The 27,957-nt window shown below is 53.8% G+C and overlaps 4 protein-coding genes across 13 annotated transcripts in view; 2 read left to right on the top strand and 2 right to left on the bottom strand.

The window, feature by feature from the left end:
- Positions 1-645: 645 nt before the first annotated feature.
- On the bottom strand, positions 646-9,202 carry CLCNKA (chloride voltage-gated channel Ka). Of its 6 annotated transcripts, none has more exons than XM_090123245.1 (21): positions 8,937-9,202; positions 8,693-8,761; positions 8,210-8,253; positions 5,064-5,216; positions 4,842-4,970; positions 4,610-4,738; positions 4,164-4,303; positions 4,004-4,081; positions 3,842-3,920; positions 3,475-3,769; positions 3,206-3,307; positions 2,944-3,028; positions 2,696-2,869; positions 2,555-2,624; positions 1,845-1,955; positions 1,550-1,763; positions 1,342-1,475; positions 1,151-1,251; positions 991-1,074; positions 819-905; positions 646-737 (listed from the first exon to the last, which is right to left on the bottom strand). In XM_090123245.1, the coding sequence occupies exons 2-21, from the start codon at positions 8,749-8,751 to the stop codon at positions 699-701; spliced, it is 2,307 nt and encodes a 768-aa protein (XP_089979371.1). In that variant the 5' UTR covers positions 8,752-8,761; positions 8,937-9,202; the 3' UTR covers positions 646-698. The 6 variants fall into 6 exon arrangements, with proteins under 6 accessions (XP_089979371.1, XP_089979372.1, XP_089979369.1 ...); XM_090123246.1 differs by lacking the exon at positions 8,937-9,202 and adding an exon at positions 8,854-8,929 and having other exon boundaries at positions 4,610-4,654; XM_090123243.1 differs by lacking the exon at positions 8,937-9,202 and adding an exon at positions 8,854-8,929.
- Positions 6,057-7,643, top strand: HSPB7 (heat shock protein family B (small) member 7). Its single transcript, XM_031613262.2, has 3 exons — positions 6,057-6,273; positions 6,458-6,591; positions 7,003-7,643. Exons 1-3 carry the CDS (start codon positions 6,141-6,143, stop codon positions 7,186-7,188), a joined length of 453 nt encoding a protein of 150 aa, XP_031469122.2. The 5' UTR covers positions 6,057-6,140; the 3' UTR covers positions 7,189-7,643.
- Positions 9,203-9,273: 71 nt separating the features above from the next.
- ZBTB17 (zinc finger and BTB domain containing 17) lies at positions 9,274-16,211 on the top strand. 2 transcript variants are annotated; one of them, XM_031613315.2, is made up of 16 exons: positions 9,274-9,384; positions 10,979-11,203; positions 11,371-11,580; positions 11,664-11,852; positions 11,924-12,115; positions 12,198-12,326; positions 12,502-12,740; positions 12,818-12,960; positions 13,081-13,381; positions 13,482-13,569; positions 13,808-13,924; positions 14,023-14,143; positions 14,219-14,349; positions 14,430-14,645; positions 14,768-14,857; positions 14,944-16,211. In XM_031613315.2, exons 3-16 carry the CDS (start codon positions 11,373-11,375, stop codon positions 15,231-15,233), a joined length of 2,454 nt encoding a protein of 817 aa, XP_031469175.2. In that variant the 5' UTR covers positions 9,274-9,384; positions 10,979-11,203; positions 11,371-11,372; the 3' UTR covers positions 15,234-16,211. The 2 variants fall into 2 exon arrangements, with proteins under 2 accessions (XP_031469175.2, XP_089979368.1); XM_090123242.1 differs by having other exon boundaries at positions 11,924-12,100.
- A 174-nt stretch (positions 16,212-16,385) lies between these two features.
- Positions 16,386-27,957, bottom strand: part of SPEN (spen family transcriptional repressor) — a 56,539-nt gene continuing 44,967 nt past the window's right edge. For 2 of the 4 annotated variants that reach the window (XM_031613312.2, XM_031613309.2), the window contains 6 exons: positions 19,466-27,386; positions 18,540-18,953; positions 18,082-18,276; positions 17,736-17,894; positions 17,283-17,408; positions 16,386-16,778 (listed from right to left, as the gene is read on the bottom strand). In XM_031613312.2, the coding sequence (XP_031469172.2) occupies positions 16,692-16,778; positions 17,283-17,408; positions 17,736-17,894; positions 18,082-18,276; positions 18,540-18,953; positions 19,466-27,386 (8,902 nt within the window). In that variant the 3' untranslated portion in view covers positions 16,386-16,691. Of the gene's footprint in view, positions 16,779-17,202; positions 17,409-17,735; positions 17,895-18,081; positions 18,277-18,539; positions 18,954-19,465; positions 27,387-27,957 lie in introns of those variants that run through there. The other 2 variants (XM_031613311.2, XM_090123240.1) reach the window with 2 other exon arrangements.

Consider the following 27,957-nt stretch of genomic DNA (forward strand, 5'->3'; position numbering starts at 1 on the left):
TTTTGGCACTTGGCCCTGCAGCACATCACCACGCCCCGTGCCCGGGTGCCGCCGTGCCTCGGTTTCCCCTCCCTGTGTGGAGTTTCGGTGAAACTCCCAATCCCTGCAGGAGCTGGTAGGGTGATGCGTGGGGCAGGGGTTGCCCTGGGGCTGCTGCACACCTTCATCTCTATGGGGGCTGTGCTCCCATCGTCTTCTGCTTGCCCCCAACCCACTGAGCAGCAATCTCCATGGGGTCTATGGGTGCTGTGGTCCCCGTGTCTACTCAGCACCTTTCCCAGGTGATGTGGATGGTGTGGATCCATCACTACAGTCCTCTGTACACCCATCACTCTGTTCTCACCCCTACCATAGTGTCTTCCTCTCATGGGTGTTGCCTGGCCCCAGCCCCACAGAGCCATCCCCCGCACCCCCCTGGCGCTGCCATGCCCAGCTCCAGCCCCATTTTTTGGGTGTTCCCCTGGCGCTGACCTCGTTTTACCCCTCCTGCGGCTGGGTTTGGGCATGCCCAGGATTAATTGCACCGCCTTCATTAGCATCAGCTGCACCCTGAAATGCTACACCCTGCTTTGCAGAGTGACCCCCGAAACAAAGGACGCAGTAGCAATAGGATTGGATGCTCTGCACTCCAGACAGCTCCTGAAATTAACCATATGACCCCAAAAGCCATTTAATTAACACAGCGGCAGGATGGGGGCTCACGCGTCCTTGGCCAGCTCCTCTATGGCTCTCCGCAGCTGCAAGGGGAAGGAAGAGTTGGGATGGGTGCTGTGCCCTCCTGCCCCCACCCCATGTTCACCCAATGTCCCTGCTGGCACCTCGGTGCGTGTGACAGCTCCCACCAGCTCCCCATAGTGGGTGACAAAGATACAGTGCAGCTTCAGCAGCTCGAAGAGATGATGTGCCTGCAAAGAGCAGGGACGTGTGGGGATAAAGTCCAAATTTTTCTGGGTTGGGGGGCCTGTTGTTACCTGTCCCTCCACCCCAAACCTGGTGCAGTGAGGTCCACGGTGACAGCTGCAGTACAATGGGCTCAATGGCACAGTCCTCCCCAAGTGTCCCAGTGGAGGCTGGCTGCAGTGGGATAGAGAAAGTGATGCACTGTATGTTTGGGTGGAAAAAATGTCTCTTTGGGGTGCCTCAAACTCACCTTCTCCTGCAGCGGCCCTGGGGGTGCCTGTGGGTGCTCATGGCTTTGCAGGAAGGCCACCAGTTTGGCACGACTGATGGTGCCCACCAGTGTGTGTGACCCTGTGGGAACAGGAGCCAGGTGAGGTGACCACAAGGCAACCAGCTGAGATGTCCCATGGCCACCAGACCCCTGCACACCTACTACCCTACCTTTGCTCTCCACCACTGGGTATTCTTTATCAGTGGTGGCATTGAGGGCTGCCAGCACCTCCTCAAAGCCATCACTCTTGGTCACAGCCACCACCTGCTGCTCCATGAACTCTTTCACCACCACGCGGTAGGAGCTGGAGAACAGGGACAAAAAGCCATGATTTTTTCCAGGGAATCCCCCCAAAGCAGAGCCCGTGAGGATACTCACGCTATGTGCCGGCTGCGGATGCGAGGCAGGTAGGGCAGCTTCTTGACAATGATGGTGCCATCATAGAAGGAGGGCTGCCACTTCTGGGCGATGGCGTTGGCCACCAGCACAGCCAGCACGACAGGCAGCACGTGGGCCATGTGGCCAGTGGCCTCACACACCAGCAGGGCGGTGGAGACAGAGTAGGTGACGGCACCCGAGAAAGCAGCAGCGCCTATGGCGTGAGACAGTGGTGGCATTGGCACAAGGACTGGGGTGGCCCCACTGTCCCCACCCAACGATGTCACCCACTTACCAGCCAGTGCATATCCACTGGGAACAATGGGGTACGCCGTGCCCTCCGTGCGGATGCCATGGGGGAAGAGCAGGGCCAACACCTCCCCATGTAACCGCCCGATGGCTGCTCCTGTGGGGTTGGGGACGGGGAGAGAGAGAAGCCCAAGGACCCTCAAGGAACACCCCCCAAAAAATACAGAGCTGTGGCATCCCCACACACTCCCACATCTAGGGGTTGGAAGCAACACCCAGACTCCTTCTGTCTGGGTCGCAACTGCCCCCCCCAGTGCTGGATGCAACTGAGTGCTGGATGCAACTGCCTTATCCACCACACATCAAAATGGGTTGGAACAGGCTGCCCAGGGAGGTTGTGGATGCCCCGTCCCTGGAGGTGTTCAAAGCCAGATTGGATGGGGCCCTGGGCAGTCTGGTCTAGCATTAGGTGGAATGGTTGGTGGCCCTGCGTGTGGCAGGGGGGTTGGAGATTCATGATCCTTGAGGTCCCTTCCAACCCTGGCAATTCTGTGATTCTGTGACACCCCCTGCAGTCCCTCAAGATCATATGCACCTCAAGAGCCAGATGCATCCTTGTGTCCCCAGCGTATCAGATGCCAACCCTTAATCTCCTCCCCACCCCTAATGTGTTGGATGCACCCCATGCCCCCCAGGATCAGATGCAGCCCAGGGCTGGGTGCCCCCCAGGAGTGGGGCACAACCCCCCAGACTCACCATAGACAAAGACAGGCATGAAGTACCCAGCAGGCATGGGCAAGGTGGTGGCCAGGGTCAGCATCCAGAACTGAGGGGCACACAGCACGTGGGAATGGGGACAACAGGTTGTGGTGTGGGGCTGGGGACACAATGAGGTACCTTCATCAGCAGGAAGAAGACCAAAGTACCAAAGATGGTGGCTGAAGGGTGGCACCACTCCTGCCACAGCCCCCGTGGGTCCCCCAGCTGGGGGGCAGCCATGGAAACGTTCTGGGCCAGCACAAACCAGGAGCGGTTGTCGAAGAGTGATATGAGGTGTTCCTTCATGGACAGCTAGACAGACAGACAAATGGCATGGGTGTGGGGGTCAGGTGGGGGATGACGGGAAAGCCCCCAGCCCTGCTCACCCTGGAGGCCATCAGCTGGCCCAGGCCTGGAGGGAAGGTGATGGACGCCAGCAGCAGCACCACCAGCGCTGTGTACAGGGGCTTGCTGTGGGAAGAAGGATGGATGAGACAGACAGAAATACCAGGGGACACACAGACACACTGGGGGACATGAGGACGTAGTGAGTGGGACAAATGGACACACTGGGAGGACACAAGGATGTATGGGGGTGGGACACACGTTCAGGTGCACAGCATGGACACACAGACACACAGGACTCACTCGGTGGCCAGCAGCCTGCCTGTCAGCCGGTTCTCTTTGACAGCTGCCAGCAGCCAGCGCTGGCAGAAGAGGTAGGCACAGGCGATGGCTCCACAGATGGCCCTGGGGAAGAGATGGCAGTGTGCAGACAGAGCTGGGCAGGGTGTGCACAAGGAAATGGGCAGGGGACAGGCAGAGCACAGGCAGGTTATGGGCAGAATATAGGCAGATTCAGGCAGAGTATGGGCACTGTGAGGGCAGGAGCCTGTCCCCAGTAGGTGTCTCTTTACCCCAAAATCACGAAGAAGAAAGTCTCTGGCAGGTCAAAAGGGAAATCAATCTTGAGGTCGCTTTTAAAAAGAGCAGTGATGGTTTCTGAGGAGGAAGGAAGGGGCACATGGATTTTTAGGGGGGGACAAAGGACACTGCAGAGCTGCTCCCTGCCCTGCCCTGTCTTGCCTTGCTCACTGTTGAAGACGGCAAGGAGGCGAAACATGAAGGCACCACAAGTAGCAGCAAAAAACCCACGCCAGTAATCCCGCACAGCAAAGTGGGATGACATAACCTCGATGCTGAACAGCACCCCTGGAAAAAGGGGGGGAACTCACTCAGATTTGGGGGTCCCTCTCATGGGAAAAGGGCAGTAGGGTCACTCACCACTGATGGGAGCCCCAAAAACAGTGGCCACACCAACAGCCTGAGCAGCCACCAGCATCTCATTCTGCTTGAATTTGTCCTGTGGAGAAAATAGTTTAGCTGAAACGCTTTGGGTTTGAAGAGAAAACTGGTTAAAAAATAATATTCCAGCACTGCCATCACCTCATACTCCCTTATCACTGAGGTCCGCATCTTCCCCAGATAAGCTGCAACCATGGAGGAGAGGTGAACAAAGGGACCCTGGAGACATGGAGAGGACACAGTGCTGAGCAACCTTGGCACTGAGCCTGTGCTGAAATTCCTGCTGGAATTCCCTGCTCACCAATTTGCCAAGGAACACGGTGCTGCCAGCAGAAAGGGTGCAGGTCAGCCCCACCACCTTGGCCCCGAAATTTTTGATGGCCAAGTATTCTTCCAGCTCCACGCCACTCAGGATGGTCTTGAGCTCAGGAATGCCAGAGCCTTGGTGGGGGAGAAGAGCTCTGAGTTGGGGGGGCTCCAAGATTGGAGGGGCCTCCAAATACTGGGGGCTTGAAGCATGGAGAGCTCCAGGTTTTGAAGACCCCAAGTTTTGAGAGTTCCAAATTTTGTGGGCTCCATACTTTGTAAATTCCACATTTGAGGTCCCGAAGTTTTGGGGGATTCCCATTTTTGAGGGCTCCACGATTTGTAGGCTCCAAGTTTTGGGGGGGGGGGGGAGGAGTCTCCAAGTTTTAGGGATTCCCTGCACTGGGGAGGGTTTGGGAATTCCAAGGGGTCCCCACTCACCTCCTGAATGTGGTGTGATGCTGTTGGCAAAGCCGGTGGAGAAGGCTGTCAGGGCCACAGGGTAGATGGTCCATGAGAGGTACTTGAGCACCAAATAATCACCAACTTCTTGGTACAGCCACCGGTGGGCTGGAGAAGAAGTGCTGGGAGGGGAGATGCCCCAACAGCCTCACAGCTTTCCCCAGTTTTCAGGTTCTCCCCCAAAACAGGGGATGCTGCAGCCCCTCCTTACCCTCATAGAGCCTGAAGATGATGAGGTCCATCATGAAGCTGATGGTGGCCATGAGGACCCCCAGGACAAAGAGGAAATACCAGTCCTCGCCCACACGGAAGAGCAGCCCCTTCACCACCTCCAGACACCCTACAGAACCAGAGTGGGGGCAACAGGGTGCTAACCCCCCAGAAGATCCCAAAATCAACTCAATGTACCCCAAACTAGGGGTAGGGGTCTCACCTTGCAGCCTCCTACGGGCTTTGGGGCAGGGCTGCCAGCTGTGCTCCGACACCAAAACCTTCTCCTCTTCCTGCTTCAGGCTGGGGGGCTCCATCCCGAGAGTGTTCTGGGGGTCTGGGGCTGCCCAGCTCGATGCTGCTGGCTGTGCCAGCACTGTGGTGGAAATGAGTTTGCAAACAAGCTCATTATAAACGACCTTGACAAGGTGGCCAGACCTGCACAGGCTGGAGCCAGCTGGAGCAACAAGGGAAGGGTTTCAGCCTCTGAATACACCTCGGGAGGGGTAGGGGGGAGGAGGGGGCACATCCAGCTCTAGCTGAGGGGCATGGAGGAGCAATGCAGTGCCCAGGGATGCTCTGAGCATCTCCACACATGTGGACAGCCAAGGGTGACTCAGGCGCCTGCCGGAATTACTCAGCACAGAGGGGGGGCTGCTCACATTACACCCCCCCCTGCGTTTTTTGGCAGGGCTGTCTGGTGGGTCAGCGCAGGGAATAAAGCCTTACATGGTCTGCTCTGCAGAGCCACTCGCTGAGCCTTCCTTTTCTACCCCAAAATGTGGCCTCGTCTGCCCTGGGGTGGGAGGGAAGCTCCAAATGATGTAGATTTTGCACCCCCTCCCTCCCCAGATTCCTACATGGAGCTGCCAGCTTGGATGTGCTCCATGCTTCTGTCAAGGACATTTCTAATGACTTTTTATTATCACTCCCCATGCAAGGAGCCCTGGGACTGAAGCTCCCCAAAACCCCCATCCTGGGGACAGTGGGTGGGGGTGAGCATCATGCCCCTCAGTCCACTGCATTATCCTGGTGGGCAGGAATGCCAACAGTGGAATCAGGTTCCCCCCACCATGGCCAGGACGGGGAGGAGCTGAGCCAATGAAAGGGGGGAGAGAGGAAAAAATTTCCACAGCGCTCAGAGTGATGTAGCAGGACCTAAATTTAGCCGGTTTTACAAGAGGTCTGGAAGGTGGCCGAGAGCCAAACGGGGCTTTATAAGCTCGGTGGCCGCCCTCGAGACAGCCGGTGCCGCTGGGTAAGGAGGTGCCATTGGCCCCTTTGACCTGCTCTGGAGTGGATGAACTTGAAATCCTCCTCAGCTTTCCGGTCGGAGCACAGCTTCCACCACCACAGCCGCTCCTCGTCGCCCGCCTGCCCCATGGAGCTTTTTGGGAGCTTCGCAAGGCCCCACGAGCCGATGGGCTTCCCAGGCAAGTCCCTGCAATGGGATCTCTGCGAGCACGCACCTCACTTTTTGGGGTCCCGCTGCAGTCCAAGGTCACCCCGAGGAGGGTGGAGGGCTTGGATTCAATACCGAGTTGTGGGAAACGAGTCATTCTGGGAGGGAATTATCGGGGGGAACGGGGATGAGCTGACCCCTGTGCTGCCCTACAGCTCGGCCTGCCACCAATGGCAAGGTGAAGACCCTGGGCAACACGTACCAGTTCACAGTGGATGTCAGCGACTTCGCCCCTGAGGACATCATTGTCACCACCTCCAACAACCAGATTGAGGTGCACGCTGAGAAGGTGAGCACGCCCTCTGGCACCTCACATCACCACCCCAAAGCTGCCACCCCTCAGACCCCCTACCCAGCTATCACAACATCCCCACACTCCTGGCCATCACCAGTTCAGCACTGAAGTCCCTATTTCCTCATCTTTTTGCCCTTTACTTTTGCTGCAGTGTCCCATGCCCTCTCCCAGGTGCTGTCCCCACACGCCCTAAATCTTAACACCCCAGGAGCAGCTCCCAAAACAGCACCTTTGTTCCTCCAGCTTCCAGCCCCAGGTGACTCACGTCCCACCAACGCACCCGCAGGGAGATTATAAATATTAACACCACACACAAGGCGACACTGCGAGCCTCACCCAAGGGCAAAGGAACAAAGCTCTCCTGTGCCTCTTGCAGCCTAAAATCGCCCCTTTCTCCCCTCCCAGCTGGCCGGGGATGGCACCGTCATGAACACCTTCACCCATAAGTGCCAGCTGCCTGAGGATGTGGACCCCACGTCGGTGTCATCCTCACTGGGGGACAACGGCACGCTGACCATCCGCGCCATGCGGCAGCCGGCTAAACACACCGAGCACGTCCAGCAGACCTACCGGACTGAGATCAAAATCTGAGAGGCTGGGGGCAGCGCCGGGGATGGGCCTTTCCCCTGCCCCCTGGGTAGCGTGTGGGGTGCTCCCTTATTTATCTAGTTGTCTGTCTGCTCCCTCGCAAGCCGGCTGCCACCCCGCTGGTTTGGGATGGAGGGGATGCTGTGGAGGGGATGGGAGTGCTCCCCGCAGGCTCCCTGGGAGGTATGAGAGGTGAAACCCGCACACAGCATGAGCATCCCTCACTGCAGAACCCCCAAGAGACTGCAGGCATCATTTTGGGGGCAGGATTGGGAAGACCCGGAGGCCCCACAGCAATTGTGGTGGTGGTGGTGGCTGCAGGTTTGCCTGCAGGACGGCTACGAAGAGTGAGGCCGGGGAGTGAGCTCTTCCCTGACCCTCTGCTGGAGCTTTTCTTTGTATATACAGCTTGTACTGGGTTGTAAGAGATAACAGAGAACTGCTGTCTCCTCCTTTCATTCTTCTGCTTTCCTGATGCTTTCTCCCCAAAGGAGCTGAGTTAAAGGGACAGAGCAGCTGCAGGCTCAGCCCCAATGGGTACCTCAGTAGCAGGGACCACAATTCCTCCTGGATGCAAACAAGAAGCTGTCCCGAGCATCCCCGCTCCATGCCCACCTCCTTGTTTATTTCCAGTCCCAGTGACTCACTTCTTCCTGGCCGCTCTATTTCTAAGCCCTTCCCTCAGCTGCTCGGCTGCCAGCCCACCTTGGAAGGTCACCAAACCCCCTTCTCCTTTTGCCCATCACCAAGCCCTAGACGGCAGCAGGCTGGGGCAGAGAGGCTGCCAAACCCAGGGTTCCTTCCTTTGTGGGACCAAACGCTGCCCCGAAGCCACCTCATGTGTACAAACACAGCACAGGGCTGTTTATAGCGACCACACAGCTCATGTTACCTTGGCACGGGTGTGAGGTTGGCTTGTCCCATAATGGCTTGTGATCAGCATTGACATGCCTGTAATGCCACAAGGACATTCAAAGGGATCTAGCTGGTGCCTTTTGCTGTTTTATTTCTGTCCCACACTCACCTCGGGTGAGGCAGGATCTGCTGCAGGGCTTGGTGGACTCCTTGCTGCAAGGAAAAATGTTTAAACGGTATCAAAAAAGCTCCCAAAGAGCTCAGTACAGCTCAGAAAATTGGAAATGCACATCTATGGGGATAGGAGCAGCAGGATGCACCCATTGTGCCCCCAGAATGCCACCCCATGGCACCTGACACCCACACACCGCAATCACACGGTGCCATCTAGTGGCGAGGGGTACAGATGAAAGACACAAGGGGAAGAAAAAAGGGGTTTTCTCCCCAAAGCTGCCTGGTTTTGGGGTGGGAGTTGGAGAATGGGTGAAAGGCAGCTCAGAGCTCCAACGCTGAACACGGCCCTGTGAGGAGCTCATTGCTGGCCGTGCCACATGCACCTGACAGGGAAGCTGGTACACAAGGAACAGCAGTACGGTGCAGTCTCCAGGCTGCTGCCTGCACAGCTGCGGCAGTGGGGCTGTCCGTGCCTCACCAGCATCTTGTAAAGAACAACACCGCCTCGACGCGCTCCTCAAGCAGCCATCCCTGCATTACGCCTTTCCTATGGGGAGCAGCACAGAGAATCGTTTGGGTTGTTAAAGACCTGAGCAAGACCCTCAACCCCACGCACCCAGTTCCTTCAGCACGCAGGACCTCGCCTGGATAATTCCGGCGCCTTTCATCCCCACAGAGCGCACTAGAGGCCTGCTCCCTGTGGGGCCACCATCGCGGCATACCCTCATCCCCAGGCTTAGAGACACCCAAGGAAGGAACACCAGCCCCCATCGGACGCACAGGGCACGAGGCTGAGCCCCTGGTTCTACAGAACACCGCAGAGACCAGACCAGACCAGACCAGACCAGACCAGACCAGACCAGACCAGACCAGACCAGACCAGACCAGACCAGACCAGCCACCGACCCCACCCCGACGGCCCCATCCCAACGCCCGCCAACATGGCGCCGGGACGGGGAGGGATGAAAACACCCGCGTCACGTGACCCGACCGCATTCTACGCTTTGCGCATGCGCGTCCCCGCCCCGATTAGGGCGCGCATGCGCAGTGCTGCCGGCGGTGGGCGGGAAGGGGCGACGCCGCTTCCGCCCGGTGCCAAGATGGCGGCGCCCTTTGTCTGGGCCGTGTCACGGGCGGTGATCTGAGGCCGCCGGCGGGCCGGCATGGCAGGTAGGGCCGAGGGCGGTGGGGGAGAGCCTGGTGGGGCGGGGAGGAGGCTTGCTAGGAGGCTGAGAGCCTCTTGGTAGAGGCCTGGGGGCAGGCATAGGAGAGGCCTTGGTTTTGGGCTGCAGTCCCCCTTTGCATTGAACCCAGCTCTGAGGGGAGGCCCTGCGCTGAGCCTGGCTGGTGCCCGCCCGGCCCCAGAGCTGGGGGGACCTCTGAGCACCTCAGAAATTTAACAAAAAAAAAAGAAAACAGGGTTTATCTGCTCCACTGCGTTGTATGAGCCCTTGTTAATAAATAGGAGAGCTCCCAGCCCCTCACAGTGAGAACTTCTGATTGTTGGAGGAGGAAAGAAGGCATAAAACCTTTGCTTCACGTCTCCTATTGCTGAGCATCTCTTGCTCCCTTGGTTTTCCCTCCCTTTCTCCCCGCAGTTTCACACCCTGGGGAGCACACTTGTGTGGGCTGCTCCCTGGGACCTGGCTGTGGTTATTGGTGTGTGTGTGGGTGCTCTGGTAGCAGAGCTTTCCATCTCTGTGATGGATCGGGTAATGAGGGGCTTGTCAGCTGTGTGAGGGAGAGATGGGAAGGGAAAGCAGCACCCACGCCCTTCTGACAAGGTGGAATCAGAGGGTGTCTGGTTCTGGCTGCGTGTTGTCTGCGTGGAGGTCACGGCCCCTTGGTGTGGGGTAGGAAAGAAAGCAGCAAGAAATCACCGTGGGTTTTGCACAGCTCTGAAGCAGTGAGTTTTGTAAGTTTAAAACAGAGGGTTTGCAGTGCATTTCTTCCTGGAGGGCTGCGTAGAGACTTCAGCACCAGGGAGGGGCAAATTCTGGAGGAGAGCCACAAACTTCTCATTCCTCATCGTGCGTGGTCTGCTGGTGGCAACCCTGCACATAGCAGAGGGGTTGAAACTAGATGATCATTGTGGTCCTTTTCAACCCAGGCCATTCTATGATTCTATGGTTCCCAATTCTGTTCCTGAGATCTCTCTGCAGCACATGGTTGCAGCCAAGGACCACTCCTCTTGTATCACTGTTTTTCAGGCACGGAGCTGAGTGAGGGGGGCTTTGATACATCTTTGTGTGTCACAGCACCAATAGAAAAGGGTTTGTGCCAATGTCAGTTACTTTCTTTAGCAGTCCTGATTGTATTCCTTTTTTTTTTTTCTGCTCCCAGTCCTCTCCTGTTGTGTTTGCATGCAGCTCAGAGCTTTCTAAGTACATAAGACAGCATTGTTTGTGCTGCTGGAAAAGTGCTCTTTTTCTAGTGAAGCAAAGTTTCTCTTGCAAACTTTAATGAGTCTTTTATTTATATACACACACACACACATATATATGAGGGTTTTGACAGATCTTGATGCAAGTATTGCTGTTTCTGGCTGTTGACAGATGTGTTTGGGGGCAGGTGGTTTGTTGGTGTTTGGTTGAAAATCATCCTGTGTTTTGGGAGAGGCAGGGGAAGGAGACACAGAGAGCATCTTGCTCAGAGGAGAGCAAACTCACAATCTTGAGTGGTTTTCCTAATGGTTCCTTTCCAGCCTTTATCTTTCTGACTTCTCAGCTGAGCAAACTAAGTCCCTGACACTTCCTTCCCCCAGGTTTCTTTTTGCTGCTCCTCTCCAACGGGTAATTGCAATCAAGGGAGACCCAAGGCTGCAGAGCAAGGCAGAAGACCGTTGTGAGCTCCTTGCTACGACCCACTGCAGACAGGAGGAGGCTCCCTCGTCGCACTGCACGCCCATCCTGTGCTTAGCAGCTGAAGGAACACATTTGTGGCTTGCAGCAGCTGCCCTAGTTGAACTGGCCTGCCCAGCCCTGACCGAGTACGTGAGCTCCCACTGCCTGCAGATGTCTGCAGTGATCCCACCTCCCTTGGTCCGTTGACCCTCCGCCTTCTGCTTCTTAGGATTCCTGCCTTCGTGCTCTGCCCCATTCCCACCCCTTTTGGGTTTTAGCACCACCTCACTACAGCTCTGCTTTCTGCCCACAGCCATGGATTTCCCTCAGCACAGCAGGCAGGTTTTGGAGCAGCTGAACCAGCTGCGGCAGCTGGGCTTGCTGTGCGACTGCACCTTCGTGGTGGATGGCATCAACTTCAAGGCCCACAAAGCCGTGCTGGCAGCATGCAGTGAGTATTTCAGGATGCTCTTTGTGGACCAGAAGGAGGATGTGGTGCACCTCGACATCAGCAACGTGGCAGGTAGGATCCAAGGCTTCTGGAAATCTTACAGCCAGATGGGTGGCACAGGTGAGAGCTTGCAGCCTGTGCTGTGTCTTTTGCAGGGTTGGGACAGGTTTTGGAGTTCATGTACACGGCCAAGCTGAGCCTGAACCCTGACAATGTGGAAGATGTGCTGGCTGTGGCAGGGTTCCTCCAGATGCGGGAGATTGTCAATGCTTGCAATGCACTCAAATCCCTCACAGTGCTGGCAGAAAGCCCTGTAGAGAGCCGGGAGCTCCTCACTGAGCTTGGTACGTAGCTTTCTTGTCTTGCTTTGCCTCATCCAACAAGCCACAGATGGCATAGTTTTCTTTCCTTGCAGGGGTTGAGAAGGTGATTGTTGAGGGCAAAACAGCGGCAGCAGTAACACAAGGTGATTCTGACAAGCCAAAACAAGTCCCTCCCAACCAAGAGGGGAAGGAAGAGGCGCCTGTGGCTGCAGCAGCACAGTCCAAGGAGCCAGTAGAGCAACCGGATGCCAAAGAGGGTCCTGCAGAAGGTCAGCAGCCAGGAGGTGAGGTCTGAACTCCCCCCAGGTGCCCTGTCCTGCTGCTCATTACTTCTTGAACATGGGTGAGACACTCTGCTGCTTGTAGGTGTGGACAGTGCTGCCGAAGCTGGCCCTGCTGCCACATCCCCCAGCCGCCTGCAGCCAGCAGAGAGCGAGGTGGGCAACAGCAGCCCCAGAGAGAAGGGCAGTGATGCACCAAGCACTGAGGCAAGAGGTGCGTTCTGTTGAGCACAGCAGCAGGGACTTTGCTGTTTTCCCTTCCTGGGAGTGGGGCAGGGTCTAAGCTGCATCAGCTTAAACTTGAGGTTAGAGTTAGGAAGTGTGGGTGGGTTTTGTGTCTCTGATGCTGCTCTCAATCCTTTGTGTCCCCGTTTTTTGAATGCATGCAGAGATGGAGCTGGAAGGGAAGGAGAAAGAGAGGGAGGCGATGGCGGAGGATGAAGAGGAGGCTAAAATTCCCAAGGCAGCACAACCCAAATTAGAAAGCAGAGAAAATGCTGAGGATAACGAATCAGGGAGCACTGACTCTGGACAGGAGAACTCAGGCGAAACGCGGCTGCTGCGTTCGGGTACTTACAGCGACAGGACCGAGTCGAAAGCCTACGGCTCCGTCACACACAAGTGTGAGGTGAGGGCAGCTGGAGCCACAGCAGGGCTCCCATTCCTTGGTGCCACTGGCATCACTGTGCATCTCTCTGCCTGTAGGACTGCGGAAAGGAGTTCACCCACACTGGGAACTTCAAGCGGCACATCCGCATCCACACCGGCGAGAAGCCCTTCTCCTGCAGGGAGTGCAATAAAGCCTTCTCAGACCCAGCTGCGTGCAAAGCCCACGAGAAGACGCACAGGTATGGTGACAGCTGCCACCTGGCTCAGCTGTTGGAGCTGTGACAGTGGCAGCCGAGTCAGAGGTCGGTGGGGACTTGCTATGCTGCTTCCCTCACCTGATAGCCCCGTGTGCCTTGCAGCCCGCTGAAGCCCTACGGCTGTGAGGAGTGTGGGAAGAGCTACCGCCTCATCAGCCTGCTGAACCTGCACAAGAAGCGGCACACAGGGGAGGCCAAGTACCGCTGTGACGACTGCGGAAAGCTCTTCACCACCTCTGGCAACCTCAAGCGGCACCAACTGGTGCACAGCGGGGAAAAGCCCTACCAGTGTGACTACTGCGGGCGCTCCTTCTCTGACCCCACCTCCAAAATGCGGCACCTGGAGACCCACGACACCGACAAGGAGCACAAGTGTCCCCACTGTGACAAGAAATTCAACCAAGTGAGCTGGGGAAGGGGCTGGAGCAGTCACGGCTCATTGCCCACCATGGGGGCTACTGGGGATGGTGGGGAGCTCTCTGCATCCTGATTTTTGTCCCTAGGTGGGGAACTTGAAAGCTCACCTGAAGATTCACATTGCGGATGGGCCCCTGAAGTGTCGGGAGTGCGGCAAGCAGTTCACCACCTCAGGTAGCATGGGGTGGGTAGGTGGGGAGCTCCCTGAGGAGGGTATCTCTGGGGAACAGAGGAGAAGGGTTTAAACCTCCACCTCACACCCTGGGGCTGCTCCTGAAAGGAGCTGATCTGCGGGACAGAGGTGTCCCTCCCATCTCCCCAAGCTGTTGCGGAGTTCCTGCTGCATGCAGCACAGGGAGGGATGGGTGCTCTGGTGTCCCCGTGCTGCTGTCTGAGATGCAGCTGCACGCAGGCAACCTGAAGCGGCACCTCCGGATCCACAGCGGGGAGAAGCCCTACGTCTGTGTGCACTGCCAGCGACAGTTTGCTGACCCTGGGGCACTGCAGCGGCACGTCCGCATCCACACGGGTAGGGACACAGCTCAGCCTCTGCACTGCTTTTCCCTGGAGGGCTGAGGGGTTCCACGTTGATCCCTGTGTGGCTGAGCCCTCCTGCTGCCTCCCCAGGAGAGAAGCCGTGCCAGTGCCTCATCTGCGGGAAGGCGTTCACCCAAGCCAGCTCCCTCATTGCCCACGTGCGCCAGCACACAGGGGAGAAGCCCTATGTCTGTGAGCGCTGTGGCAAGAGGTGAGTGTCCTTGTTATTGCACATAGTGGTGCTGGGGCAGTGCCACCACTGTGTCCTCATCCCTGTCCCCTTCAGGTTCGTGCAGTCAAGCCAGCTGGCCAACCACATCCGGCACCACGACAACATCCGACCTCACAAGTGCACTGTCTGCAACAAAGCCTTTGTCAATGTGGGTGACCTCTCCAAACACATCATCATCCACACCGGTGAGTGCCCCCAGGGCTCCCCACGCTGTCCTGCGTGCCTGAACCCATGGTTAACCTCCTGCTTCCCCTCTCGTCCCCAGGGGAGAAGCCATTCCTCTGTGACAAATGCGGCCGTGGCTTCAACCGGGTGGACAACCTGCGCTCCCACGTCAAGACGGTGCACCAGGGCAAGGCAGGCATGAAGATCCTGGAGCCAGAAGATGGCAGCGAGCTCAACATTGTCACAGTGGCCTCGGATGACATGGTGACACTGGCCACTGAAGCACTGGCTGCCACTGCTGTCACACAGCTCACAGGTGGGCTCTGGGCTTTGGCCCTAGGGCACTTTGCTGTGGATCGGATCCCTCACGGGCTGAGATTTGCCTGGCCTCGTGTCCTTGTGGCGCCCTCAGCATCACTTCTCTCTCCTTTCTTCCAGTGGTCCCCGTGGCAGCTGCTGTGACGGCAGATGAGACCGAAGCTCTTAAAGCAGAGATCACCAAAGCGGTGAAACAAGTGCAGGAAGCAGGTGAGGAAGGGAGGGGGCCGGCATCGCGCTCACCTGGCTCCCACCCTGCTGCTGCCACACCCCGGGCCTCCCCTCTGCCCTTGCAGACCCCAACACTCAGATCCTTTACGCCTGCGATTCCTGCGGGGAGAAATTCCTGGATGCCACCAGCCTGGCGCAGCACGTCCGCATCCACACGGCCCAGGCGCTCGTCATGTTCCAGGCCGACACGGACTTTTACCAGCAGTACGGGGCCGCTGCTGCCACCTGGCAGACCGAGCAGGTCATCCCAGCCACCGAGCTGCTTTTCCGTGCCCGCGACAGCCCTCAAGAGGCCCCTGCTGCCCCCCTGGCTCCTGTGCCCCTCGCTGGGGAGGGTCAGACACCTGCTGAGTGACCCACCTGCACCCCCTCGCCTTTATTTAAAGTCAGCTGCTTGGAAATGGTGTAAAAAGTGTATTTCTGGAAGGAGAGAAAGAGAAGGAATAAATTGCAATATTTTCTAAAGCATGTTGTGGAGCCCACTGCCTTGGACAGGAGGTACTGAAATACCTGCTAAGAGGTGCAGCTGGATGTTCCCCCCTGCTCAGGCCTGGGGCCGTGCACAGGGGCCCTGAGGCCCCTTCCCATCTCTTCCTGCTGCTCAGGGGTAGGGGACCAGTAGGGTAGGGCGTGGGGTAATAGAGACAGATGCATTCCTGTCCCTGCAGCTCCCATCCGTGGGGGATGATGAGGGTGGGGCTGAGGGGTTTACTCTGCCCAGAAGCAGGATGGGGGCTGGCACTCCCCATCCACACCCCTGCACCAGGGATGATGATGCTGAGTGCCCAGGGAGCACCGTGCTGCACCCACCAGGCAGTGCAGCCACACACCTGCAGGCCGCTGGGAGGAAACAGCAAAACCACCCCACGTGGCTGCGGGTCTGAAGGATTCAGCACAGCAGCTTCCAACCCAACCCAGGCACAACGGTGTTAGGCTGACGACAGCGAGCGTGCTGCATCTGGTGGAGAAGCACTCGGGGCACGGAGGATTTGTTCTCATCAAAGCTGGAAATGCCCATTTCTAAGACGATGGTGACAGCAGCATCCTGCAGCTGAGTGCTTTAACAACGCTCAAAGGAACACCAAGAAGAGCTGCACTGAGGAACACCCTGCCCGCCCCCCGGCGCAGCAGGGAGCACAGGCGGCGCGAGGTGTTTTGTATTTTTTAATAAAGTTTGTAATCCAATGGACACACAAAACAAAACTGCGCTGAGAAAAACAGTTCCATAAATTAATAAGTGTTAGGGGAGGTGAAGGGAGAAGGGTAAAAAGTCTTTGTACAAGTGTATAACACTTCCACAGCTCATGAGACGAGGGAGGGGGGCATGTTTAAATGAAGCGCACTTACAAATGAGTGACAATACAAAGTCTGAGTATGAAAATAAGATTTTCTCTGAAAACACATTTTTGGCACAGATTAAAAAAAAATGTATGTTGTGGGGATTTGATTTTTTTTTTTTTTTTTAAAGTCAGTATTATATATATTTATATATATTATATATATATTTATATATACACACACCCACTGAGTTCTGCATATCCCACCAGGAAGGAAAATAGCTCTCCCTTTTGTTTTGCTTTTTTTTTTTTTTTCTCTTTTTTTTTTTCTTTCTTTTTTTTTTTTTTTTTTTCAGTGTAAACTGTACATCCCAGATGAAGAGAAGACGGCTGCAGCAGGGGTGGGTGGAGGAGAGGAAGGTTCACATCCAGAAAAAAAAAACAAAAAAAAAAAAACGAAACAAAACAACGAAAAAACCAACAACAACAACAACAAAAAAAAGATAATGTGTGAAATGATCCTTGACCCACAGAATTCAGCAGAAGTTCCCAGGTCCTGCGTTTAGTCCACGGCGCGTGTTCGTGTGTGTCAAGACATCCAGAGCGTCACAGCATGTCTCCAACTGTGCAAAGGTCCGAGTCACTAATTTAGTGCAAAGGCAGTTCAGGTTCTTTTTTATTTATTTTCTTTTTGTTAAAAAAAATAGCCGTCCTTTATTTTCCCCAAAAGGAGGCACGGAAACCCAATACCAGTCCGCCTGTTGAGTGCATCAGTTGTCCATAAGCTAAAGCAATATGTAAACATACAAGGTAGCAGAACCACTACCCAGCAACAGTTTGATCGAGGCCTGTTAGGGCAGGAGGCTGGTAGTCTGGCAGCATTTTCTTGTTTCTTTACTTTCTCTCTCTCTCTCTTTTTATTTATTTTTAATTTTTTTTTTTTTGTGATTTTTTTTTGGTGTGTTTTTGTGGGGTTTTTTTTTGTGTTGGTTTTTTTTTTTTGTATTTTTTTGTTTTGTATTTTTTTTTGAGGGTTTTTTTTTTGTTGGTTTTTTTTTTTTTTTTTTTGCTGCAGGGCCTTGGAAAAAAAAAAAAAAAAGAGTCAGTAACCAGTAAACAGCTCATACCGACGCAATGACGATCATCAGGTGAGGAGAGATGTTGGAGATGCTGGCGAGGAGGTCGGGGGCCAGGCGGGACAGGTGGCTTTCTGAGAACTCACAGGGTGGGAAGATCTGCAGAACGTAGGCAGGCTGTTGGGGAGAGAGGGAATGCAGTGAGACAGCAATGTATTGAGTGAGAATCCCCCCCCTTCTTGTCTTGAAAAGCAGAGGGACAAATGTTATCAGCTACGGTGAAAAAGAGATGAAAAATGGCTTTGCTCTCTTTTCAGCCTAGGGCTGTAAAGAACAAAAGCGCAGTTTGGGGTTCTGTTCTGAGCAGCAGCAGTAAATGGGGGTTGTTTCAGCGATTAAATGAAGGACCTCAACTACAACCCTGAGTGAAGACCTGGGCAGTGAGGCTGCAGGTCCTACACACAGCTTTCATCTGCAAAGTTACCCCGCTCTCCTTGCCCATACCTGATTAGAGCCAGGGTTGGGAACGTTGATGATTCCTGCTGCTTGTTTAGCCTGCAGGTAGCTGATGAACGCAGCCTTCAGTGACTCAGTCTGATTCACAACATCTTCCTGGTCTCGTCCACAAGGCAAGGCCAGGAGCAGGCAGTAATCGCTCTCCACCTGGAAAGAAAATCAACCAAAATTAAGTCAAATGTTTGCTTGGAACAGGCCTGCTGCTGGTTGACTTCAACTCTCTGCTCTCCCAACTGAAAAAACCCACTCCTCCTGACGTGCCAAACGAAGGAGCTCCCAGAATCTTACAGAAATGCAGACTGAGTGAGGTGAGAAGGAAGGCTGCAGCCCATACCATCATCCTGCGTGCGACGCCCTCCAGCTGCGAGGCCTCGAGCCGCATGCGCTGAGCGATGCGCAGGGGCGGCCCTCCCTCGGGGGCAGGCAGGGAGCGGTGTGCCAGCACGTTGTTTCCAGAGACAAAGTGAAGCTGAACGGCGGCCGTGTCGTTTTTTAGAGCCAAGAGGCCCTGCCACACGATTGGGTATTTCTGTAGGGAGAGGGAAAAGAAACCTTAAGGTGGATGAACGAAGTGAACTTGCGAGAAGCGCTTCTCTCTCCTAAAGAGGGGGCTTAATTGTGATGGAAATCCCGTTTGAACTGAGTTTGCTTCTAATACTTCCATGGGAGACGTCAGATTCTGGTGCTACACATGGGAGGAGACAAGCAGAACCTATCTCCTGATCGTATTTCTCCCAGCAGGAAGCAAGCAGCACAAGGCTCCTGGCCTAAAGACAACAGCACGGTGCTTACCGTGAGAAGCTGAACCATATCCACAGGTCTCTGTGACACAGGGTGAGGAGATGGCTCCTGTTTCAGAGCAGCCTGGGCCTCGGGGCGGTTGAGGGGCAGCCCTGGCGGCGCCCCAGGGCCCGACGTTGTTGGGATGAACAGTGATTGCTTGGGAACTGCCTGAGCTTGGTGCGGTGACGGAAGCTCCTGTTTCATGGAAATGGCAACAGGCGAAGGGTAGGAGGTCTGGCCCGTGTCTGCTTGTGCCCTCTGAAGGTGGACGTGAGGGTCTATCTGTGCTGCATGCCTATTTACAGTGGGGTGGTGACTCTGTTCAGGTCCCGATGCCGGTGGGCCCTTGGGATCCTGGGAGATCTGGGGAGTCTTGCTGCGTCCGGGCTGGCTGGGGTGCGAGTGTTCACCCTCTGGGAGACCCTGGGAAGCAGGCAATGGGGGAAGAAGGAAAAACTTTAGACCACAGTTATATCCAAGCTTGCTAATGCACCAATGAGACCACTGGGACACCATCAGTCTGGGGCAGCATAACTTGAACGTGTCTCCACGCTGCTGCTGCAGCAACCAGCTCCCCTGGCCCTGCTCCACTGCCCAGATTCACAAGGCCGCCCTCAGCCCCAACACCCACCCAACACAGGAGCCCATCTGCCCCGTTCAATATCTTGATGTTGACTATTCTCCCCAACACCTCTGCCTCTAGAAACCAATGGAAGCTTTGCACCACACACAAAGTTTCTCTAGTGTCTGTTAATGGTAAGCAATGTTTAACTTCCGCTGCCCAAACAAAAACAGCTCTATGATTTTGGAAACCAACTAAAATTGGGCTGGAACAACCCAGAGCTCAACTCTTGATCACAAAAGAACTGCAGCGAGGCCGCTGCAAGTTCAAAACATTTACGATTTCAGGCAGAAGGAACAGCCTCACTTCTCACCTGAGATGGGGTCATGCTCCGGGAAGGCAGCCCGATGGGCGACGCGCCGGGGAACTGCGGATGGCCAAGCTGTGCTGCAGTGTGGTAATTCCTCATGTCGCCGTACACCGAGCGGTAGTCGTGGAAGGAGCTGCCCGTGGGGTGCATGATCTGCACGCCGTGAGGCACCACCACCGGCTGCGTCAGCGGCAAGCCAGGGAGCTGGCTGCTGGAAGGGACGCTGAGCAGCCGGGGCTCGCTGTGCGGAGAGTGGGCCATCTTGCCTTCGGAGGATTTCGGTGTCTCTTTGCCAGGCTGCGGGGTCTTGCTAACAGGCGGCGTTTTTCCGGCCCCTTCAGGCGTCCGGGATTGCCTGCTTTCTGAGTGGTGCTCGCCCACAGCAGCCATGTGGGGATGCATGATCATCCGCACGTCCCGCGGCACGTTGTACTGCTCCAGCCTGATGCTGCTGGGGTGCATGCGGTAATCCGGCTGCATCACCAGCACATCTGGCTGCACGGGGGCCGGCCCCCTGCACACTGTGGTGTGGTGGTAGTGCATCTCCTCCTCGGGGGGATGCTGAGAGGACAGAGAGGGCATGACGATATCTCGTATCGGCGCCGGTTGGGGCGTGCTGGATCGCTGAGGTTTCATTTCTATCTGAGGTTGCAGAGCGGCTCTGGGGGAGTGGAGCGCTTCGGGGCGGATGCTGTAAGAAATTCCGGAGAGGGGAGGAGTGTTCATCCTCACCTCCCCTTGGGACAGGTGGCCCAGGGACACAGTCTGTGTGACGCTGTGCGGGGGCATGATGACAGACTGCTCGGGGTGCATGCTGGAGATGTACTGAGGCACGGGGATCCCTGGTGCCAGCATGACCGGCGTGCTGCTCGACAAAGCTGGGGATGACGTGCTGCCGGGATGACACGTGCGTGGGAACGGTGACGGCGAGTGTCCGCTGGTCCGCGGCGAGTGTGGCTCCTGTTTGGTGACAGCCAGGTGGGAAATAGCCCGGTCGGTTGGGGTGCTGGGCCCCGAGCTGACGTGGTTTGCTTCCGAATGCATCTTCCCAGAAAGGGAAGGGTGGTGAGGACTGACCCCAGGACTCAGGTTGGAGGGCTGCAGAGTCTTGGTCTCCACTTTGAGAGCTGCCGGGTCGGGCAGTTTTTTGTTCACAACAAGCACGGGAGGAGTGTTGACAGTCTGTGTGAGAACCTTGCCAGGCTGAGAGGCTGCAGGCTGGGCAGGCAGGTGGGCCGAGTCGGACTTCTCCAACGCAACGCGCTCCTGTTTGACAGAGGAGATCACAGGAGACATATTGTATGGCTGCGTTCCCAGTACCAAAGGAGAATGGGTGGAAACAGTCCCATAGCCCGTGGAGGTCTGAGAGCCTTTTGGTGTTGGCTGCGACGGTGTGATAGGTTCCTGTTTGATCTGAGACTTAGACACGGACTGCTGGAATTCAATGTCAACGGCACTGGCTGGGGGGATCTGACTGATCTTAGCACTAATTCGCTGCGGGCCTTCCGTCTTCTGTCCCGAGTAACTCAGCAGCACAACGCCTTCCGACGTGTTCACCCGCAGCCCGGGGCTGGAGCCAGTCTCTACAGGCCGATCCTCAATGATGGACATCGATCCTGGATGAAACCTACTGTTGTCGTTTGAGCTTGACCTCTGCTTAAATTTAGGCGACGGGGCATTAACAAGACACGTCTGGGTTTGGGGGGCTTGCTTCACCAAGGTGATCCTCGGAGCCTCCTCCAGGTCGACGCTGTGGGGCATTCTGCTTATGACAGAAGTGGCTTTGGGGGCAATCACAGTACTTATCTTTTCCTTCTCGCTGAAAACAGGTGCCTCGGCCACTGGTGGGTCCAAAGCGTTAGTGATGGGCACGGCCGGCTTCTCCTCCGAAACTGGTTTGATGGCCTCTACAACAGGGTGCAGAGGGGCCTCCTCCAAGCGGGGCGCGCTCACCGGCTCCACGTGTGTTGTCGTTACGTGCGTGGAGGTTATGCTCGTTGCCGAGACGTACTTGGGCTCCATGAGTATCTTCCTCAAAGTGCTCGAATTGGTATCGATGTCCGAGGCCTTTGTGTCAGGGGGGAGAGCAGGCGGTGGCGTGGAGCGGGCACGGGGCTCCTCATGCCTTACGATCCACTCAGGAACCTTGGCGGCGCCGGAGTGAAGGGGGACGATGGCGGCAGGCACCGCGGCGGGCAGCTTGGCCACGGCTGCTGAAGGAATGATGGGGACGGCAGCACTCGGGACGCTGGGTGGTGTGATGGGGGTGTTCTCAATGGGCGACCGTATCTTGAAGCTGCTCTGACTCCCCTCGTCGGCAGAAGCCAGCGGGGCTGGCAGGTCCAGAGGAGCGGGTGCAGGGGCTTTGGGAGAGGCGCTGCTCTCAGCAGTGGTTTCGGGCACATCCACAACGATGTCTGCAGATGCAGCCTTGCTGCCTTCAGCAGCGCTTGGCTCTACAGGCACCTGAGTGGCAGCTTTAGGTTGCTTTTCCTCCTTCAGGGCGTCTTCAGGTTTTGCCTTTATCTCGTTGGCAGGAGGAGACCTGCTCTGTACCCTCTCTGGCTCATAGGCATTGACTTCAGCGACGTCGCCCTTCCTGCCCGTGCTCCTTTTGCGTCTCTGCCGCGTGGCCTTCTGTCGGCCCTTTTCCTTCCGTGCAACTTCGGCCTCTTGCAGGGTCTCCGTCTCCTGTGCGGAGTTGGACGACTCGCTGAAGCTGACCTCTGTGTCCTTGCTCTCTGTCTCCACAGCCAGTGGGGCAGAGCTGGCAACCGGCTGCACCGGGGCCTCAACAGCAGCTTCTGCCTCAAGGATGTTGTTCACTGCCTGATCGGTTTCAGGTTCCATTTCCTCCCGAGGCGATGGTAACACCAGTGGCTCAGATGGGATTTCTGCTTCTGATTCAGTGGGATAGGTTGGGGCTGCAGGAAAGCTTTCCGTCTCTCCAGAAATATCATTGATGATGGATCCGATAGCTGCTGCCAGCTCTGTTTCACTGGCCTGATGGGCCGGTTTGTCTCCTTCCTCCTCCTGACGAACCTCATGCACATCTGCTGTCGGTTCCTTGTAGGCAGTAATCGACGGAGGCGTTTCGGTGAGTTTTGCAATATGCTCCACAGCCTGCTCAAGCTCAATCTGTTTTGCTAATTGGGCAGCCTCAGGGGATTGCTTTGGCTCCCGCATCACCTCTTTTTCTGTTTCCTGGAATGAATCTTCAACCTCGTTCTTAGCAAAGTGGGGTGGCAAGATGTCCTCTTTCTGTGGGCTTTTGATTTTTGCTGGTGACACCGCCATAGGCTCTGCTTCTTCCTCAGCTGGCCGCAAGGCGCCCTTGACTTCATCGACATTGAGGCGTATTTCTACATTTTTGAGACACACTGATGCTTTATCTACAACACTTTTGGTATTTTTGTACCTTCCCCTTTTGGATTTTGTAACCTTTTCCGGCACTGGCTTCTTCTCTGTCATCTCAACAGTGGAGATGTCTAGCTGATTTTTCTCCGCATCCACTTCTTTCCTATCACGTTTCTGTTCGCTTGCTGCCACCTCTTTCTCATTTGCTTTTGTCTTATTGCTGTTGTCACTAACAGTTGATTCCTGACCACTTCTTTCAGCAGCATCCTCACATTCAGCAGAGGTATCAGCTTTTGGTTCGTTCTTCCCTTTCTTCCCCTGCTGGCCTGTAGCAGCAGATGAGTGACTGTGTGTCAGCTTCTGGGATCGAGGAGACCTCCATCCCTCCACAGGCTTAGGAGCTTCCGCAGCCTCCTTAGCTTCAGTCTCCTCCACTTCTTGTTGTACCGGCTCTGTCTTTATAGGAGAGATGTCCTCCTCTGGCTTACGGCGGGTTTTGGGAGGTCTTCCTCTTCTTGGTGTTGTAGGAACAGCCGTCACCATTTCCTGTGGTTCCTTTTCCCCTCTCTTCCTGGTGGATCTGGTGACCTCCACAAAGTCCTTCACTGGAGACGGACCCTCGTTGTCTCCTGTGGTAGCATAGACTGAACGGACGTTTCTGCGCCTCGTTCGGCTTATGGGCAAGCTTGGCTCCACATTTTCTGGCTCTGCAGCAGAACTAGGGGACTTAGCAGCATTCCTTGAAACTTTCTCTGCTTCCACTTTCAATTCAGAAAGTTTCTGTACTTCTCCTCGAGGAGAGCTCGACCTTTTGAGTTTTTCACGATCAATTCTTTCACTCTTCCTTGTGACGGGTTTTTCTGTGACGCTAGCTGCTGCTGACTGTACAGGGGTCTTGGAACGTTTACTCTTGTAAGACTTTTTATCTTTTACAACAACTGGAGGTTCAACTTCCATATCGTTGTCAGAAACAGGAGGCAAGACCTCAGCAGCTGCCTCAGCCTTTTGACTTGCACCAGCATCAGCGCTGGCAGGTGGCAGAGGATTTTCTTCCTTCGGTTCTGCAGCCTCATCAGACTTCTGAACTTGTTTCGGTGGAGGCAGAATCAACTGAGCACTCTCAGGTTCTGGATCTACACTGATGTCCACTTGGGAAAATGAAGCTCCAGGAGTAGGAGGTTTGGTATCCAAGTATGAAGGATGTTCTGCTGCCACTGCATCTTCCTCTGGTGCCACGGCTGTAGGAGCATCTTTACTAGCTTCACTGACTGGTGGGGGTTCAGTTTGCTCAGGTGGTTCCACTTTGACAGGAGCAGCAAGTTCAGGAAAAGGTTTTTGTTCCTCTGCTGTAGAAACAGGCTCCGATGGTTTTTCTTCTTTCACAGAAGTTGTTTCCACTATTATTTTTTCTACTACCTTCTCAGAAGCTACTGGTGTTGGTTCCTGTGGCAGGGCAGCAACAGAGGAGGGACCAGCTATTGAAGAAGTTTTATGTTCTGGTTCTTTACTATCAGGAACTGTTTCTGGTGTCTTAGGCCGACTCTCTTTATCTTCCTGTTTTTCCACTTCTTTTGGTTTCTGATCTTTCTCTTTTTCTTTTTGCTGCATTCGTGTTAATTCAATAAATCTACTGTGGAAAAGAACAACTGGTTCTTGCACCAAGTCAGCTGCACTGTTAGTGCCATCGGAGGAAGACTGTCTCCCGTACAACCTACCAGAAATGAAGTCAAGATCATCATCTTTTCTCTCTAAGTGCTGCAGTCGCTTGGAGTCCTGTTCAAAGATCGAACTATGCAAAAAACGAGAAGCAAACAGTTCCTGTCTCTCCTGTTCTTCTTCTTTATGATCTTCTTTCTTATCATCCAGTTTTCCACCTTCTGAATCAGTCCTGATTTTTTTCTTTTTCATATACCAAGATGGAATAGGTCTAGGAGCTGAGTCAACCTTCTCTTTGTCTTTATTATTTCTAAAACTAGCAAATCTTGAATCCCAGTCTAGAAAGGACCAGTTTTCTTCTCTGGAGGAAGACAGGGATTTGGCTCTTTCAAGCAAGGCCTTTGTGTCTGGCGTGATTGTTTTGTCCAATGCAAAAGAATAAAATTTGTTTCTTTCTAAAGAACTCGACAGCCTTTCCTCCCTTTCACGTAATTTCTCTTCTCTGTCCCTCAATAAAAAAGATAACCTGGAACCCTCTAGCAAAGACGAGGCTTTTGGAGAATGGGGTTTGTTTTCACTGTCATCGTCCGAATCTGAAGGCACCTCCCCAGGTTCCAGGTCTCGTACAGACCGCTTGCGTATGCCATCTCTTTTCACAATGCTGCTTGGAAAGCTAATATCAACTCTCCCAGGCTCCTGCTTCACTTGTGTTTCCCATCTACTTGAGTCATCTTCAGAACTCAGGACAGACAGTTTTATTTTAGCCATTTCTGCCATCTGCTCCCTTCTGCTGGAATCATAAGGATTGAATTTCAGGGAGTCTTCCCTCACTGTCATATTGGAATAGGAAAGACCTTTTTCTTCTATTTTAGGTGACTCTTTGGTTTCCTTTAATGGTATGAGTCTTGGAGAATCTAGTGTGTCATCATCTTCATGGAAAGGGAATTGTCTGATACTAGGCGAACAAGATGTCCTTTCAGAGTCTTCACTCACCTGACGGGAACTTCTGTAGTTTCTTTCTCTTTTAGTGCTAATTTCGAAGTCAAACTGGTCAGCCTTTTTCCTTTTACTTGGTGGAGAGTCATCGGTGACATCTTGCGGAGGTTTTCCCACCTCATGGACCAAGCTCCGTCTTTCATACTCATCTACATCTTTCTTTGGACTGCCAAACTTCTCAGATTTTGCAATCTCCATTTCCAGTTGCTGTTTTAACCTGCGACTTTGCTCCATTTGCTTCCTATAACTCTGCGTGTGGTCAATGTCAATGCCTATTTTCTCCTCCGTTTCGGCTGACTGTGATTTCTCTTGGCCAAGCTTATGGTCAGGTGTGTCTTCTGGAAGACCAGAGTAATTCTTCTTTGCATCTTCTCTCTCTGTTCCATGATCATCTAGTAACTGTGCTTGTTTATGCTGGGATTTTACTGGATTCAATTTTTTAGAAGGGAGCTCTTGAATTTCCACTGGCTCATCAGCTGCCTCAATGAGCCTTGCCTGCAAATCCAGAGTGGGACGCATGCCAATCCCACCAACATTAAGAGACTCCTGAATTTCTTTGGGACTAGTACCAGGAATAAGTCTTTCCAGTCTCATTTTTTTAGATTCCCTTTTAAGCATCTCCTTCCTCAGGGGCTTTCTTTCCAATTCTCCTTCCCTTAATATTGTAGCTTCTCTAGATGAAGCTGTTGCATCAAGTTGTTTTTTCAAAGCTACGCGTGTCTCTTCTTCATCTTGGCTGCCTCTTTTTGCTTCCAGTTTTTGCCTGTCAAGCTTCAGATTTGCATCGGCAAAACGTCTTTTACGAGCCTCCAGCTTATCTAAATCTACCGCATTTGCCCCCTCAGAAGTCTGCTCTGTCTTCAAGTGCTTTTTGGGTTTTAGTTTTCCCTCTTTATCAACCACTTCTATGTGACTGGCAAGGGCTTTCTCTTTTTGTACCTTGGTTCTGACAGGTTCCAGTTTAGACTGATCAGACTTTGTTTGCTCAGCTTGAGATGTTTGTGTTTTCTGTTCAAGAAGTGGGGACTTCATAGTGTCATTATCAAGCTTTGCTCTCAGTTTCTCCAAAGTAGGCTGATCAATAACTTTCCCTTCCTTTTCTTTTACTCGGGTCAACACTACACAAGGCATTAACTCCAGACGGTTTTTAGCTGTCCCTTCTTTGTCACCTCTCTCTTTACTCTGTTTACTATTGCCCTTTAATTTTTCAGGGCTGGGCTCTCTCTCATTCTCTTGATCAGTTTCAGAAGACTGAGAGCTGGGTGAATGGATTTTTGCTTTTCGTTTCTGTTTATCTGTTTTCTCCTTTTCTAGTTTTTCCGGCTTCTCCTTTCTCACCAAGCGTTTGTCTTTGTCAGCTCTCTCCTGGTCAAAAGCTCTTTCTTTCTCTGTTTTTTCGTTTTTTGCATAACGTTCTACACGGGCTTTGTCAAGCTTGTCGTATCGTGGAGGAGACAGAGAGCTGCAACTTCCACTGCGATCTGATGACCTGCTGTAGATCCTCCTCTCTGAATCACTCTGCAGCCTTTCTGACTGGGAGGGAGATGCTCCAGGACTCTGCGGACGCCTGGAGTGCGTGGGACTCTGGCTACGTTCAATCGGTCTCCTCTCATGATCTCTGTCGCGATCGGACTCAAACCGTTCCCTCTCCCTCTCTCTCTCCCGCTGTCTGTAGCTGTACTCCCTTATGTCTTGCTCATATGGATCACCTCTGTAATCCCGGTACTCGCGTGGGTCATCGTAGTATCGTGGGTCATAGTAGTCTCCTTGGTAAGGATCCCATTCTGCATAAAATTCTCTGCCTCGAGCTGGGTATTCTCGACGAGGATCTTCAGGATAGGTCCCAGGAGTCCTAACAGTCTCATAGTAAGTACGATCAGGGGCATATTCATAAGATCCTCTTCTTTCATCCCTGCTAAAAATACGAAAAACAGGGCAATCAGTTTTCCCTCTCAACCAGTGTGCTGCATTACCACCTTTGTCATTCAGGTGAATCATTTTACAGTAGTTTATTTATATGTGTACTAAGGTAACTGTACACAGCTGCATACAGAGATTTAACAGCAATAAATCAGTACGCAGATGATTAAACGCTTTTTTAGCTTGAAATACTGTATGCAGTTAGTAAATCGGTCATTTAGTGACAGCTCTGCCAAGTACCTTTTTGTTAGCCTGTCTGCATTGTTTTGCCAAATTCAAGTACCTCGTACCATTAAGATAAAACCTACCTAGCACTTGTGGACACACAAAGCCATGGTAGAGACCACTCCACCTCATGGAGCAGAGACAGTCCCTACCTACCTTTGAAAACATGAGTCAAGTCAAAATTCAAGGCCGGATTGTCTCCATTTCAAAGCAATGAAAAGGTAATATCGGTTCTTTAAAAATCTTAAACCTCTTAAATGAATTTTTAATTCCAGAATTAGCTCTTTTATTGTGACATGCTGACACTGCCTATTTAAACACCAAAATATCAGCCCACTTGT

The sequence above is a fragment of the Phasianus colchicus genome, chromosome 22 (assembly GCF_987193195.1).
Source record: "Phasianus colchicus chromosome 22, bPhaCol1.hap1.1, whole genome shotgun sequence".
In the NCBI taxonomy this organism is placed as follows: domain Eukaryota; kingdom Metazoa; phylum Chordata; class Aves; order Galliformes; family Phasianidae; genus Phasianus; species Phasianus colchicus.